The 17695-nt window shown below is 41.9% G+C and overlaps 1 protein-coding gene across 3 annotated transcripts in view; it reads left to right on the forward strand.

Annotated features, from left to right (window-relative positions):
• ULK4 (unc-51 like kinase 4) overlaps nt 1-17695 on the forward strand; it is a 651081-nt gene that overhangs the window by 413034 nt on the left and 220352 nt on the right. For all 3 annotated transcript variants that reach the window (XM_069088326.1, XM_069088324.1, XM_069088325.1), the window contains exon 33: nt 17148-17314. In XM_069088326.1, the coding sequence (XP_068944427.1) occupies nt 17148-17314 (167 nt within the window). The remainder of the gene's footprint in view (nt 1-17147; nt 17315-17695) is intronic.

The raw sequence follows: 17695 nt of genomic DNA on the forward strand, positions 1-17695 counted from the left end.
GCACATGTTAATTAACTAATGCTGTAAGATGTTGCTGAAATAGAAGATTGTGACAGATAATAGTCCTGCTGTGGATAAATGCTAAAATAGTTTTTGTAAAATAAGATGTTGGTAAAGCATATAATTTTTTCCCCCAAGAAGTCCTGGGTACCATGACAGCACTTTCTTTTCTCCTCTGTTCCATTTCAATGAATTGGTAAATATGTATTAAGCACCTACTATGTGCCAAGCATTGCTGTTTAAAACAAGTAAATGGGTAAAGGTACTCATCTCTTCTTATATGTTGACATGACTTTACTCTCTCATCTGATCTCACCTCTTCTTACTTGGATTTTTAAAATTTGTTCTCCAGTGCCCCCAAGATGGATTTTCTGAGTTTGTTTTACTTTGCTCACTTTTGCCCATTATATAATATCTTAGGAGACTACTTTTTATTTTATTTTGCCAAATTATTGACTTCCTTCCCTGATTAAGCCAAAATGGACTATTTGTTCCTTCAACATCATATCCCTTTTATTCTCAGTGCCTTTTGGTCATGGGTTGCTTCCTCTCCCTAAGGTATAGCGAGGAGTTATCTGGAGGGGATGGTTTTGGAGGTGGATTTTCAGGAATGGCTAAAAATCCAGTAAATGCAATTGAGCAGCCTGTGATCAAAAGGCACAGAGAGTGAAAAGTATGTAATGTGTTGAGGGGACAGGATAATCTAGTTTGCTTGAAACATAAACTGTATAGGAAATAGTTTTTTAAAAATAAAGCCAGAAAAAGAAAATAGTTACAGATTTTGAAGGATCTGTAATGCCAGGCAAAGAAGATGGGAAATAGGAGCCATTCCAGATTTCTGAGTGGACAAATGATCTGACCAAAATGTGAATAAGGAAGGTTAGTATGGTGGCATGATGATGAATGGATGAGAGAAGAAAAGAACAGAAGCAGAAGAATCAGCTAGAAAACCATTGCCATGGTCCAGGAAGGTGTTAAGAAAGACCTGTGCTAGGGTGGTGGCAGTAGGAAGGTGGGATAGGGTAAATGTAAGAAGGTGGTAGATTGGAGAGGACTTTGTGTTTGGATATAAGAAGAGATCAGACACAAAGAGAATGTGGGGGTTTCATATTTATGAGTGAAAAACAAGTTATCATTTATCAGTTTCATTGGCTGGTCCAAATTATACTTATTAAAATATCAGATTGTCTCCAATTGTGCAAATGACTGCAATGGCTCCCAAGGAATGATGCTATAAAGATGAAATGTCTGATTTGTGGAATTGATCCAGATTTTTCAAAATAGTCTAGAATTGGAAAACAAAATTCTCTTCTGTCTTAAAAGAGTGTATGACATTTTTTAAAAGAAGAATTCAGCCATCCTTTGTGAAACAGAAATGAGTATGAATACTAAACTTTCCTTTTTCCACTGTCATTTCCCACTGTCATCGTAGCATGGTGCAGAGGAGCAATGGATCTGCAGAGGGGCAAAGGATTTGGAGCCCAAGAACCCTGGATTCAGGTTCCAGCTCTACCTCTTGTTAGCTCTTTAACCATGGAGCAGTCACTTAAGCCTCTCTGGGCCTCAGTTTTCTCATCTGTTTCATGGAAATAATAATACTTTCACTGTCCACCTCACAGGGTTATTGTGAAAAAAAATAATAAACATTTGCAACTATAAAATGATATTTAAATGTGATATTGGTAATATTTTCTGGGTGGTTGCTGACATTTATTATTATCATTTCTGCTGCATAAGGCTATCTTAAAATCACTGAGGGTTTTTCTAAAACTGAGATTTCTCAGTCATTATTTTCAGCCCAAAGACTCCTGAACTACCGAATGGAGCAATTAGCTCTGGGAACTTGCCTTAAGGCCATTTAAACCACTTCACACTGAACTGAAAAAAGTGACAGTTGGTGACCAGTATTTAACAGGGTTTCCAAAGACTGGAGATACTTAGATCTGAATTTAATACATTTTTGAAAGGTGGGAAGGCCAGGGTGGCTTAAGAGCAGAAGCCGCAATTTTAAATCTGGCCTTTCACAGATTCAGCTAAAAGGAAGGTGAGGCAAAGGTAGAAATGTGTTTTAATTTTCCTGGAAGATAATGAAGGATTATATTCTGCATTATGGCATTAAAATGTCATTTTCTTTAGAGGCAATGCTGGCTTTAAATGAAGGCTCCCAACTTCCACTGGGGAGCCTCCCGCTGTCCTTGTTGGAATCTTCCTACTTCTCGAAGTTAAAATGGTTTTTGGAAAGTGTTGATGACAGTTTCCTAATCTCACATGGATGAGATAATACTCAAAGACTTATTTGATTTTTGACCCTGATTCACCAGTTTCCCACTCTAGGATTTTTCAGCCTAGGAGCATCCTGTAATTTCTTATGTTTAGCTGATTATTACCCAGCGGCCTGTCCCTAGGAATGTTTTTTTTTTTTTTTTAAATCAGGATATCCTGCTATTTTTACACTATAAGCCATTTGGGTATGGCAGGCTCTGATTTGTGAATATTAGATAAACAGAAGCCAGTTTGTTCCAAGGGTGAAATGTGCCTTGTCATGTAGCCACACTGTAACTCAGCAGCCATGTTGGACTTTGAACAGTTTGGTTTTTTAAATCACGTTTCTGGAAACCCTAAGTTTAGTATGAGGGCCATTGCAGTGACATCGGTTTTATCATTGCTGCTACTGGCACTCTTCATATACCCACTTTCCCCCGTCTCTGAAAAGGAGTAGAAAGTTTCTTCCCTGATATCGCTGCTCCTGGGATTGCTCCTTCTATCCACCATTGCCAAGGTGTCCCTCTCGACCCTCCCCTCGCCTTGCCAAGACAGGAAGAAGATGATCTGGGTAGCAATGAGGTCAGCTTGCTTCCTAGCTCCTGGCCTCCTCCAGCCCTGAGCATTGGCTGCAGTGCTATATGCTTTGAGGGCGGCCAGCAGGACTGTTTCCCAAAGGCCTGCCCCCCCACGTTTCCTGAAGGCCTGCTGTGGTGTTTGGCAGATATGATGTAATAGCAGGAGCTCTGGGTTCAGAGTCGGAGGCCTGATTGGAATCCTGCCTCATTCCTCACCTCTTGGGACCTCAGCTTCCTCATCTGTAAGATGATGGGGTTGGATTTAAAGATCCATATTATATTCAGAGACCCATCTAGCTCCAAATCCTATGATCCAATGAGATGACTGTGAGAGTCACAACATGATAGGACCTTCAAAGGAAATGAGACCTTCAGGGTCATGAGAAATTCTGACTGAATGAAGGAGCACTTTTCTCAGATTGTCCTCATGTATAGAGGGCGAGGTTAAATCATTTAGCATCTAGTTAGTGGCAGAGCTGGGACGATAAGCCAGGTCTCCCAGGTCCCAATTTCGGTGTTGTCAGTCACAGTCAGAGCAGGAGGTATGGAGAAGTCACTGTTTTACGTAGGAGCGTGTGCGCATGTGTATGTGTGTGTGCTGGTGGGCTTGCACACAGCAGACTTTTGGGTCTTTCGGTTCCTTCGACAGGTTCACCAGTGTTGCCTTAATCCTAGTCATCGGCTGATTGTGCCACATCTTGTTTGTCAGATCAGGTTACCGAAGGAATTGCCCCTTCTGTGGCCGAGGAGGTAAAGATGACGCATAAGATACGTATTGGGAAGCGACTGTTGGTGACTTGGCAGTAAGGTAGCTAGGTAGGAAGGTAGGTAGGTAGATAGATAATGGGTGAGCTTTTATTAAACACCTACTCTGTTCTAGGCATGATGCCATTTTGGGCAGTCTAAATATAGCACAACCTGCCTCCCGTGATGGCAATCCCAATGATGGTACATCCAAGAGTTAGCTCAGAAAATGATGGTGAAATACAAGGACTTGAGTCCCTTGACTGGACACAATCACTTGGCCACTAAAAAGTCCTTTCTTCGTTTAGGCCCATATTGTCTGCTTCCAGAATGACACGCTCAATAATAGCCCATTACCATCTTTATTGCCTGTGCTTTTGCATAAAACTTTTCCCCAAGAATATCAAAACACTTTATTAGCCTCCATTAAGCCTTTCAAATGTTCCTGTGAGGCAAGTTATAGTCTCCATTTTAAAGAAAATGTTAGCAATAGCATGAATAGGAAATATACTTTATAGTTTATAATGCCATCTCTAAAACTGTTAAATTAGAGTTAGAGTACATGATGGTGTGAAGGTTTGGGTACACAGAGAAGCTTCTTGGTTTGGTTCTCATTTTTCTCATCATATGGAACTTTGTGTTATTTTTGCAACAGAAAAGCACAATTATTAGAGTAGAAGTTCTGTCCACTTTGAAAAAACATTCAGTGCTGCAGCAGAGAGAGTGCTGGACCTGGAATCAGGAAGACCTGAGCTCCAGTCCGGCCTCAGACGCTTACTAACTGCGTGACCCTGGGCAAGTCGTTTTAACCTCTGCCTCCCTCGTCCCTAAAGTGGGATAATAGTAGCTCTTACCTCCTAGGGTTGTTGTGACCATGAAATGCAATCATGTCTTTGTAAATGACTTTTCAGAACTTATATGTTATATAACATGGTATAGCTATTACTATTATTGCTGTTGATCAGCCAATAAACATTTATTAAGTGCCTACTATGTGCCAGTCACTATGCTGAGTGGAGAGGATACAAAAAGAGACCAACGACAGCCCCTGCCCTTGGAGATCTTACAATCTAATGATATGCTTGGGACAGGACATGCATCTTGGAATCTAACCCCAGCTTACTCTGCCAATTTTTTTCCAAAAGACTTCAGCAAGGCCAGCTTTACCTTTCTGTATTTCGATTCAGTAATTTCTTTGTAATTGAAAAATCTTGTTTTAACACAGCTACATAGAAACACACAAACCCAGGTACATGCCCCAGGGCTTATGATAGATAGTGAATGTAACTCTACCTTTGGTCATCTCCCATTTGTCAGAAGAAAGGCAAGCTGTGCAGGGGCGGCCAGGTAGCACAGCGAGCAAGAGCACCTGCTCCAGTGTCGGGACGACCTGGGGATCAAATCTGGGCTCAGATACTTAGCACCACACCCAGAAATAACTGGCCAGGTAACCTTGAGCAAGTTACTTAACCCCAATTGCTCATAAAAAAAAAGGCAAGCTGTGCATCCTAATTTTAACTGGGGTGTGCCAGGGTCCTCAATGGTATTTGCCTGAGTATTGTGGCTCTTCAGTGTTGTCATTTACATAGTTCTGGTCATTTGTTCTTTTGGATCTGTGTTCTTCCCTTTGCACACCTCAGTGATTTCTAAGGGCCCTCCCAACTCTAAGATTATGTTGTACTCCACTCCAGTCTCACCAGTATACCTCGCCTTTGCCCCCCCCCACACCTTTGCTCAAAGTCTTCTCTATGCATGAGTTAGCTCCCCTTCCATCCTTCCCATTGGTGTGCCATAGAGGAGGGAGTACTAGACTTGGAGTAGAAAGGTCTGTGTTCAAATCCTGCCTTTGATACTTATTACCTTTTTGACCTTGGGCTAGTCCTTTAATATCTCTTGTCAGTTTTCTCATCAGTAAAATGAAAGGGATGGACTAGAACAGGGCTCCTTAAACTTTTTCCACTCAAGACCCTTTTCCTGTTTGAGCCGTGGTTAAGGGGGTGGCATTGCATGGCTTGAGGTCATGGGCAGCATAAAGTGCACATGCTTTGTGTTCAGAACCAGGGCTGCTCGATGCAACACAGACAAGCCCTGCCAGAAACACCTTTATTATGTGTTTGAGTTTAATTAATTTTTGGCCATTGTGCATTCAGAAACCTTTCACTTTTGCCGGATTTTCCATGACCCCATATGGGGTTGAAGTTTAAGACAAGCTGGGCCAGAAGACCTCTGTGGTCTCTTCTCTCTGTAGTACTATGACCCAGTGGTCCTCTGAAACCTTCCTTATTCACTCAGTCAGTAAGCATTTATAGTGCACCTACTACATGCTAGGCACTATCTGGCCATACAAAAACAAGGGCAAAAGACAGTCCCTGTCTTCAATGAGCTCTCACTCTAGTAGGAGAGAGAATATTTAAACAACTGAGTATAAACAAACAATATACCAGATAAACAGAAAATAATCAATAAAGAGGAAGCACTAGAATTAAGAGGGCTTGGGACAGGCTTCCTGAAAAAGGTAGAATTTTAGCTGTGACTTGAAGAAAGCTAAGGAAGCTGGGAGGGTGAGATGAGGAGGGAACTCACTCCAGGCATGGCAGATGGCCAGAGAAAATGCCCAGCACTGACCAATGGAGGAACAGCCAGGAGGCCAGCGCATTGGATCCAAGAGTACCATGGGGGCTGTAAGGTGCTCAAAGACTGGAAAAGTAAGCTGGGGCTGGGATAGGAGGGGCTTACCAAAGGGATCTCCTCTATACCATGGCATGTTTCCTGATCATCCCAGCTGGGTGTGGCCAGGACTCCTATGGCACTTACTGTGGGCACAACCTAGAGAGGGCTTGTCAAATAGAGCCCTGAATTAGAGTTTCTTGTGCTCATTCCATATCTCCAAGCCAACCTTAATGGCCAGGATGGGATGATTTTTAATTCAGTTAAACACTTAACATGTGCCAGGCTCTATGCTTGGGCATTTACATTTCTTTGTATCTTCTATATTGCCTAGAACAGAGCTTTTTTTCATAATAACATTAACTTGTATTTAGTTCTTTATTTTTGATGGTTCTTTTTAATTTTTTTAAATTTATTTTTCGTTTTCAACATTCACTTCTAGAAGATTCTGAGTTATAAATTTTTCCCCCTCTCCACAATGGCATGTAATCTGCTATAGGCTATACATATACATTCATAATAAACATATTTTCACATTAGTTATGTTGTAAAGAAGAATTCGAACCAATCGGAGAAACCACAAGAGAGAAGAAACAAACAATAAAAGAGAGAGCAGTCTGCTTCACTCTACATTCAGACGCTATAGTTCTTTTTCTGGAGGTGGATAGTATTTCCCATCATGAGTCTTTTGGACTTGTCATTAACTTGTATTTATCTAGAACTTTAAGGTTTATGAAGATCTTTCTACTGGATATACTTGTAAAGTTGAGCTTTTATGTTTCTTTGTTTGGTTTGACTCAGAGCAACCCTGTGATTCCATTACTGGGACTTACTCCCAGTGTGCAAACTCCCTTCACCGATGCATGGGCAATTCTTCTGTAACTTCTAGACTACAAAGTTCAATGTCTTATCCAGGGACGGATGCCCAGAATGTGTCAGAAGTGGGAATTAAATTTAAATCTTCATGACTGCAAGGCCAGTCCTCTATTTTCAGCACCAGATTACCTCTCATTTCAGAAGCAATGCAAATATTTTTTTCAGATAAGAGAAGGGAGATTAAATGATTTGCTTAGGGTCATACAACTAGCCAATGTCAGCCTAGGAATTAAAATTCTTGTCTTTTTTACTTGAAGACTAATGTTTTGTTTTGTTATTTAATATATTTTCCCAAGCTGCCTATCATGCTATCCCTTGTTGCTTCTCATACTGAATGAAATCGCTGAGCATGGGAAACTCTGATTATGGCTTCAAACTGTTTCTTCTTAAGTGGATAACCCCAGAACTCTTTAACTAGCATTTGAGATTCTTCTTAACCCGATGATACTTTATCCATGTAACCTCTTTAAGAATATACATAGGGAAGATAGAAGCAAGGCCAGGCAACAGCAGATGACCAGCGTAGAGCGGACCGGTCCTAGAAGAAACAGGACCAGGAGCACTAATGCTCAGAATGAGCCACGGCTGGAGAGGGAAGCAGAGGCCAGCAGAAAGGGGACTTTTCTTGGTTCTGTTGGAAGGAAACGGATCAAAGAAAGGCAAGGACTTTTGCTTGGGGTCGATGGAGTGTTGGTAATTGCCAACTGAGAGGAGACGGGTCTACTCCATCCTCTTTTGGTTCCTCTTGTCTTTGCAAAAGAAACTGACCTTCGCATTGAAATGGCAACAGAAAAACTGATTAATGAGGAGTTGATGTGCAGGAGGTACTCCTAGGTATTACTAGGAGATAGTAAGGGGAAGGTAGGGAAGGGAGCAGGCATCTGTTAAGCTCCTGCTGGGCCAGGTGCTGTGCTGAGCCCTTTGACATAAATTATCTCATTTAATTCTTACAACAACCTAGGAAGCAGATGCCATTATTTTCTCCCCTTTTACTCTTGTGGAAACTGAGGCAAACAAAGCTTCAGTGACAACCCAGGGTCCCACAGCTAAGAATTACCTGATACCTCGTTTGGACTTGGGTCTCCCAGACTCCAGATCAGATGCTCTATCGTCTCACCACCGAGGTGCTGTAAGAGAGGCATCCAGTTCCCCACTTACTGAATTCAGGTCACCTGATTCGTATGAACTACATCGCCAGGTGCTAAAAAAAAAGCTAGTGGCTGTGGCTGCCAAGCCACTCTCAGGGATATTGGAAAGATCCTGGAAAATGGGAGCAAGTGTACAAAAATTAAGGGAAAATGTCAGACATTAGCTGTGTGACCCTGGGCAAGTCACTTAACCTCTATGTGTCTGTATCCTCAAGTGTAAAAATGGGAATATAGTAGCACTTACCTCTCAGGGTATTGTGGGAATCAGATGAAATATGTTTGTAAAGCGCTTTGCAAACCTTAAAGTACTATATAAATACTAATGATTATTATTTTCAAAAAGCAAAGAAAATATAATTTCCAACCTCTAGGCCAATGAACTTGCCTTCAATTGCATTAGCTGTTCTGTAAACACTTGTTGAATGAAACATAAGAGAATAAAGGCTTCCTGCCAAGCTCTGTCTACCACTGACTGGGAAGCAGCTGATGTGGGAGTAAGGACTGGGAATCAACCAGCTTGCCCCAGATCAAGTGGTAGCTGTCAGGGTTAAGGATATGCTGCTACATTTTATTTCTTTTTGCTTTCCTGTATCTTCACTTTCTTTATCCCATACTATCTGCCTCCCAGGAAGTATGACATTTCAAGATATTACCAGCCACTACTTTTAATTTTACTGATCCATATGGAAGGCAAAAAATTTCTCTTTTAGGTGAGCAGGAAGTAATGTTTCCTCAAAGTTTCTGTTTCCTAAATCAATACCCACCCCTTCTCACTGGAATTCTCAGTGGTAATGTTGTTTAAGATTTATTTGCAGAACCGAATTCTAAGCTGCTCTACCCCAGTTACCTCTGGATTATGTGGGTCCTGGTATCTCCAGTGCATAGTAATCTAGTCTTCTTGGGGTTGTCTTTCAGAATTCTGCCTTTGAATTGGTTTTATCCGAAGCTTTTATCTGTTGAAGTATGAAACCGGAGCTTGCCTTTGGGCATGTGCAAAGAAACACATTTACATGGCTGTGCAATTCAGGGGTTCCCCATTTCGTTTCCGTTTAGTCAGATAGATTCTTTACAAGTTTCTAGAGCATGTGTCTGCTATAAATTATATACTTGGAAAAAGTCAACAATCATTTTCTTTTCTCTCTAGACCCAGGTGATTATCTGACTTTGTGTTAATCATATAAAGAACCTGGCACCATTTTGGTCATGAGATTGGTACATTTTGACTGTGTTATATATACATTTTTATTTGTATGTATACATATGTACATTCTCATACATACATATATACATACACATAAGTGCATATGAATATATATATGTATGTACTAAGTTTTCTCAGGACATTCATGCAAAAGGATGTGTTTTGATCTATGTGCTTAAATTATTCAAATTTTTTGGGGAGGAGGAACAGGAAAATAAAGAAGCTGCTTTATAAAATGAAGCATAAGCTTCTTTCTTGCTTGGGAAGTTCCAGGCCTATAATCTACTTGCTTTTCTCAGGAATTAGTATCTCATTTGGACTTAGGACCGAAAATTATGAACATTTTGGTGATTCATTTCAACAAGTAGTTCTTACTGTGTATAAGGCATTATGCCGCTGTGGGGATAAAGAGAAAAGGAAAAATAACTCCTACCCTCAAGTATCTTATTTATATTCTGCAAAGAGAATGCAGTGTGTACACAGGTAAAGAAATACAAAATAATTTGAGAAGGGTGAGGGCTAACAACTAAGGGCCTCCCATGGTAGATAGGACCTGAGTTTAACCTTAATGGAAGCCAAAGATTCTAAGCTTTGAAAGAAGCTTGAGGTTTTGTGAGGTGGAGAGAATCAAGGATACATTCTGAGCAAACACACAGATGGGAGAGGGAATGCAGAGTCTGGGGAATGGTAAGCTGGCCAAATGGGCTGGACCATAGAGCTCATGATGGAGAGTCAACCTTCAAAGGTAGGTTGGAGCCAGTTATTAAAGGCTTTAATAGCCAAATAGAAGAGTGGATATTTTGTCTTAATGGCAAGAAGGAACTACCTGAGGTACTTGGAAGAGGAGGGACAGGATTAGGCCCATGCCAGGAAGCTGGCAACTGTGTAGAGGATGGGTTGGAGAGATTTGCTGGGAAGCCATTGCAAATCCAAACAAGAAGTGATGGTGGCCTAAGGGGATGGGATGAGTGTGGGATATATTCTGGATGACTTGGCCCTCTCTGTTTTTAATTCTGTGGTCCTGTGATAAGCCTACACCATAAAAAAGTTATCTAAATTCAGTTTTATAACCTCTTAGTAGTACCACTGTATATTTTTCCTCCTTTGAAGAATATTTGAGCCATGTGTCTCAAAATTTTGTTTTTCTTCTTAAGAAAATATATATTGTTCAGTGGGAAAAGTAAAGACTTGAGTCAGAGGAACTAGGTCCAGGCCCTGCTTTGCAGCTTACTACCCATCAGATGTCAGAAAAGTCACTTTATCCCTCTTGGCCTTGGTTTTCTCCTCTATAAAATGAGGGACATTGGTTTTTTTTGTTTTGTTTTGTTTTTGCTTTTTGGAGGGGGGAAGGCAGGGCAGTTGGGGTTAAGTGACTTGCCCAAGGTCACATGGCTAGTTTTGTGTTGTGTCTGAGGCCAGATTTCAACTCAGGTCCTCCTTACTCCAGGGCTAGTGCTCTATTCACTGTGCCTCCTAGCTGCCCCAAGTGAGGGACATTGACCAGATGACCTCTGAGTTCTCTCCCAGTTCAAAAGCTCCAGCTAGCATTTTTGTAGTGATAGTAAAGCAGACAAGCTCCTCATGAGAAAAGATTGTTTTGTTTGGGTTTTTTTTTTGTTTTTATCTCCTCAATGCCCAGCAGAATGCCTGGCACATAGTAAGAACTCACTAAATGCTTGTTGATCGATTGCAACTCGAGCCTCAGATAAGCCTCCTTCCAATTTTCATTTTATTTTCTTTAAATCCACAATGGTTTTCTCAGAGCTCATGTCCCAAGTACAGAAAGTAAACTTGGTACGTTATTCTTGCCCTGCACAAATCTCCATCCTTGGCTTCAACGTGAGAAAACAAAGGCATCTGGTATCCTGTTCCATTTCTTTCATACCAGATGAAGATGCATTTCACCAGTCCTTAGTAACTGGGCCTGTAGAAGCAGAACCAGGCCCTTTCCACTTCCACCTTCCTTCTAAACTAACCCAGATTCCGGGGCGGCTAGGTGGCGCAGTGAGTAAAAGTGCCAGCCCTGGAATCAGGAGGACCCGAATTCGGTTCCGGCCTCAGACACTTAACACCCACACAAAAAAAAGCTAGCTGTGTAACCTTGGGCAAGTTACTTAACCCCAATTGCCCTCCAAAAGGCAAAAAGTAAAATAAAATAAACTAACCCAGATTCTCCTGATCATTCCCCTTATATAAAAACAAAATGGGTATCTTTTGACATAGAAAGAAATCTTTCTGAATCCGTGATTCCAGGATACTATTTTGATCCCTGGATTATAGTTTGCTACCAAAAACAAGGATTTCCTGTTTCTAAATAGTCCTATCCTGACTTTTTTCTACCTTCCCTGGTGCCCTCCCTCTGAGATTGCCTTCTATTTACACTGTGGTATGTTATTTTGTATGGGCAGTTTTTTGCATGTTGTCTACACCATTAGGAGATGAGTTCCTTGAGCTCAGTCAGAGACAGTGATTTCTTTCTTTCTTTATGTCCCCCATGCTTAGCACAGTGCCTAGGGTACACAGTAGATGCTTAATAAATGCTTGTTGACTGACTGATGCCAGAGTGATACAGAAGTCTGGTGTGCCAGCCGTTCAGCATCAGTATAATATTAGTAAATCATGGCGTAGCCTAGTATTCTCCCCATATAACAACTCAATGAAGTAGGACATATGAGTATTATTTCAATATTCCAAGGACCCACAGTTTCACTGGAGTACATTTTCTTTTTTTTTTTAAAGCAATTGGGGTTAAGTAACTTGCTCAAGGTTACATGGCCAGTTATTTCTGGGTGTGGTGCTAAGTATCTGAGCCCGGATTTGATCCCCAGGTCATCCCAACACTGGAGCCGGTGCTCTTACTCACTGTGCTACCTGGCCGCTCCTGGAGTACATTTTCAATGTGTATTGTTTGTTATATTGCAGATTAGCTTCTCCATAGCACTGAGAGAGTAGCCTGGCTTGTGCTTGGGTAAGGAAGAGCGTCCTTGGAAACATCTATCAGAAATGTGCTGGGTCCTAGAGTTCCTGAAACTACAAAGAAAGATGAGGTGACCTCTGAGGCTCTGGTGCACTTTTCCTAAGGGTGATCCCTCCAGCAGATTGCTCTGGACGGGTTTGTCTAATGATATCTGTACTTGTAAAGTCACTTGCCATTGTAATGTCTTCCCTGCCATTCACAGCCCATCTGTCTACTCTTCCTCATTTAATCTTTTTTTTTTTTAATTTGTGGATAGCTCTTTATTAACCCTTAGAGGAGGAGGGTTTTAGTTGAGTCAGTTGTTAAGACTGCATGAAACAGACTATTATCAAGCACTTTCCCAGTTTGTTTATCCGGTCACCTTCTCCATAGCTTATCCAGGAGAGGCCTTGCCACTCTGATCCTCCCAGTACTGGCAGATTTCATATCCAGCTTTTGGTTGATATCATTAGAAAACACGTAGACTAGCTCATTCAGCTTGAAGTGACCACAGGTGCTAGTGGTTAGATTTTGGCTGACAGAACTTTGCAGGCTGTTAGTAATTATAGTCACCCCCCTATCATGCCATTTCGCTAGGTTTATTAACACCTGTTCTAGTGAAACGATCACCACCTTGGTTTCTAGCAGCCCTGCAGTTATGAGTGGGTGTGGGAGATGTGTTTCTTACTAGTGACTTCACATAGATACACACCATGTCACTATCATCAGTGATAATAACGTTAGTGCTAATGGTGATGATGGTGGTGATGACAGCCATGACCCAGGGTTTGCAAAGTGCTCTTTACAAATATGATCTCATATTCTTCTCACCCCAAACCTCAGAGATTAGTGCTCTCATTAAACCCATTTTACATATGAAGAAACTGAGGCTGAATGGTCCAGTGTTCTATCTACTGCACAACCTAGCTTTCTTACCATATTTTATCCAGTTCACTAATGATGTCAGTTTATAATATATTAACAATTATGGTGTCTCTAAGGTTAACTTTCCATGGGGTCAGTAACTACACTCATTTTAAGAAGGAGCTATATAGTGGGGCACAGTAGCTAGAACCAAGAAGAACCTGTACACATTAACATTTTGCTTTTCCCTGAGCCCATCAGAAATATTTCAAAATAACTTTTTTTTGAATGTGAGTATATGTGGAGATTTAATTAAAAGGAAAAGAAAATAATCCTTGGATTTTTTTTTTGGACTAACAAAGTATGATTTCTGCTTCCTTCTATTCCCCCTTCCCTGCCCCGTACCCTCTTTTCTTTCTTGTCTTTCTTTGTTAATACTAATTCCTTGCATTAATACTTCATTGCCTTTGACCTTTTCAGTCACCAGACTAATCCTGGTGTGCTTGCGAGCTTGGAGATGGACAGGAAGGGAAGACTGTTAGCTTATGACCATGTTGCTTTGCCCTTGCTGCTTTCCTCATTGAAGCCACCATTGAGTTTCTGCATGCCAGACTCCCAAAGCTGGGGTCCTTTTCTCAGGCTTCACTGCTTGATCTCTCAGTAGCATGTGAATTACCCCCTAGTCCCTGAAACTCTCCCTCCATTTCTCCTAAAGGCTTCCATTACCACAAAACTATCACTAGTAAGCTCTCAGACTCCACAGTGTGCTTCTCTTTTTCCTTTATTATCTTTTAACATTTTGGTGGAACCATGGTCTGTCTCATCGATGTGAGCCTTTCTTCCAATGGTAGAGATGGCATGCTCTCATGAATTCCCCAAAGAGAATCTACCAGATGGACTTACTGGGACCCTCCATGAAGCCTTTTAACATTTTATATAGTTACCAAGGCAGCATTTGAGCTGTGCCTCTGTTCCCTGGCTCTTGCCACATGACCAGTCCACCTCCTTTTCTTATCTTAAGTTTCTGGATGCATCTTCATGCAGCTCATAGGCTTACAGGTTATCATTGACAGCCTACTTAGACCCTCTGTCTTTCTCTCCTTTGTCCTTTGGGTCACTTGTGTCAGAGAGCAGATTGGGATCACTGAAAGTATACCATATTTTCCCAAGCGATCTAGCCCATTCTCTTCTTTCTATTATACCCTGGGCTCTGTTTGCTCCTAGTCCATTTGCAGTGTTTGTCCTGGAACAAGCCGCTGATAGACTGATTCAGTGGACTGGCCATCCAACAGCATGTCACACTTGGGTCAGTAGGCATTATTTTTCCACTTGATTTTTCCAGTTTGGATCATTAAGCCAATCTTATGACTGGTCATGACTCTTATTGAGAAGAACCTGTAATGTCCTGAGACTTCATCCACAAATAGGGGTATTTGGAGAACATCCCCATTGATAAGGAATCCCTCTTCCATTTTGAATCAGCACAGGACAAGCTCAGTTTGTTTCTTCCTTTGTGTCTTTTCTTTATCATAATGATAATAACATGCATCTATATAGCACTTTGCAAAAACACAGCTACTCCATCCTTACAACAACTCAGTGAAATAGGGCACCATTATTCCCATTTTGCAGGTGATTAAAAAAAAAGTGAGGACTAGCGAAGTTAATTAACTTGCCAAAGTCACACTGTAAGTAGCCCCACCAGGCTCTGAATAGGCTCCTTCTGATCCAGGGTTTGGTGTTTTGCTTTTTCTGCTACTCCTCATCCCCTGCCATTGTAGATTTCCCCAAGGTTCGGTGTTCCATCCTCTGCTCTTTTCTCTTTACTCACTTTCTCTGAGAATTCACCTCTCGCAGCATCAGGGATTGGCTCTGTGTGGACACCTCTTAGATCTATGGTGCCAATCCTGACCTCCCTCCCAGATTCCAGCCCAAATTCCCAATGGGTCTACTGGACATTTGTAATGGTAATGGAATTTAAAGATTCCTTTGTATTGACTTGGTTTTGGGGTTGTGTTAAAACCCAGAGCTTATGAATCCCACTTGTGGGATGGACTTGTTGACGTGAAGAGAGAGGCCTGAACTGGGAGGAGCTGGTGCATGGATAGAGAGGCCCAAGCAAAGAGAGGCCAGAAGAACTTTTGGGAGCAGCATCATGGAGGCAGAGAGAGAGAGAATTGTCAGGGACCAGAGTTGATGAGAGAGAGAACGCCAAATGAAGCCACCCGGACTGCTGAGGGCCAGTTGGAGCTGCCCAGGACTTTTGAGAACTGCCACCCCGAGCTGCCGAGAACTGAAGAGGCACGACTGTGGTGCTGGTATTTTTTCCTGTCTGTTTTGATGTAACTTTGCCAGATTCATCTGCTGGTAAAGGACAGTGCTGTTGTTGCAGAGGTTCGGGAACCTTGTTGGTTCAGAAGCCCTGAAGGAGGATTTTCTTGTTGTATGTTTACAGAAATCTTGGAGGAGGGTCTTGCTGATGTTTTCAGGGGTCCCGAGACTGTTCTGCAGGCAGAGAGTGAATTGATGAGGATGCTGGCAATGTATATTGTGGCTTTGTTAAGCTTTGTCTCCCTAGGAACAAAGATTGCTGAAAACTTGCCTTGGGTCAAGATGAAGAAAAGACCTTTCCTTGGGTATTGAATGCTGTGACAATATTGTAACCTTGTTATGGCTTATGGGTAGATGACCTTTGTGCTCTCCACTGCCCCTTTGAGAATGTGCTTGGTGGTAACTGATGATAATTGTCGTTCAGTTGTGATCCAGGGGTGGAGTACTTTGATTTTTGTGCTTTGTGACTGACCAAATGAATATACTTTGTTTATGATTGGAAACTAATCTGCAGTTGAATAGAGAGAAGACTTTGTGATGGACTAAATGAATGTACTTTCCAGGGGTGGAGTGCTTGGACCTTAGTACTTTGTGACTTAATTGAGGCCTTACTAAATTCTTGAGTTACACATGGTGAATGCTGTATTTTGATTTTCTGTGAATGTTTTACCTTAATCTGTCACTGAATAATTGGAGTTTGCTGTGCTTGTAATCTGAACTTGGAAGTTGCTTGTGCTTAACGTCACAACATTTCACTCTTGGAATGTTCTGTTTTCACCTCAGATTCCACGTATTGAAAACCAAGATGATCCCTCTCCTAAAACCCAATTCCTGACCTGACTTACCTGTTTCTATCAATGCTATTATTAGTATAATTATTATTCTGTTTGCTCAGGCTGGAGTCCTTAGATTAATCTTGCAATTTCCCCTATTTCCCTTGCCTAATTTGATGACAGATTACCAACATTTCTGATGTTGATTCCTGTTTCAAAATAACTTTTCCTTTTTGTATTCTGTTGCCATCACTATACTAATGCCCTAACATAGGCCCTCAATGGCTCACAACAATTTCAGTGGACTTCTATGTGGTCTCCTTGTCCCCAATCTCCTATTCCCTGCCCTGTTCATCTAGCAATCTTTATAAAATCCTACTTTTGCCATGCTACATTCCTCTGCTTTTAAACCTAAAAAAAAACCTTCTTGTTACTAAAAGAATAAAACCTGAAGACTGGAATGTAAGGCCTTTCACAAGCTGTCTCCCCACCTACTTAACTAATCTGACCTCTCACCTTTCCTTACTATAATCCCTCCACTTAACACATTTTCCCAAAAATGCACCTCATGTTTCTGCCTTTGCCCCTGCCCTTTTCTCCTTCTCCACAATGAAATATGTGACCATCCCATTTCCAGGTCTGGTCATGCAGCTGTCTGGTGACATCCTCTCCACGGCTTCTCTGGCATCATTCCTTGTGGGTGGCATGTGTCCACGTCTAGTCAAATTTTCCCATTTTCCCCCTCAGGGTTAGTCCGTCACATATGCAGCCTTTTAATTGAGACCTCAGCCCTGTACCTGGACATGAACCATAAAAACAACATCAAGACGGCCAACGCTCTGCTGTTTTCCCTGCTTGACATTCTGCACTGCATGCTCATCCACACCTCTACCATCGTCCGGATGACGCTACAGGTAACCAGCGAGTGAAGGGTGCTATCCAGCACCATTGCTCCTTTTCTTTTTCTTCTTTTTGGATCTTATTTTAAAATGTACTTATTTGAAAGGAGCATAAATGGTCCTAAAGAGAAAGAATAGGGGGCGGCCAGGTGGCTCAGCGAGTAAGAGCACCGGCTCCAGTGTTGAGAAGACCTGGAGATGGAATCCCGGGCTCGGACACTTATCACCACACCCAGAAACACCTGGCCGTGTAACCTTGAGCAAGTTACTTAACCCCGATTGCTTAGGGGCGGCCAGGTGGCTCAGCGAGTAAGAGCACCGGCTCCAGTGTCGGGATGACCTGGAGATCGAGTCCCAGGCTCAGACACTCAGCACCACACCCAGAAATAACTGGCC

The sequence above is a fragment of the Petaurus breviceps genome, unplaced genomic scaffold, assembly GCF_028583685.1.
Source record: "Petaurus breviceps papuanus isolate PSGF00001 unplaced genomic scaffold, PetGlider_PUasm1.0 185, whole genome shotgun sequence".
Taxonomy (NCBI): Eukaryota; Metazoa; Chordata; class Mammalia; order Diprotodontia; family Petauridae; genus Petaurus; species Petaurus breviceps.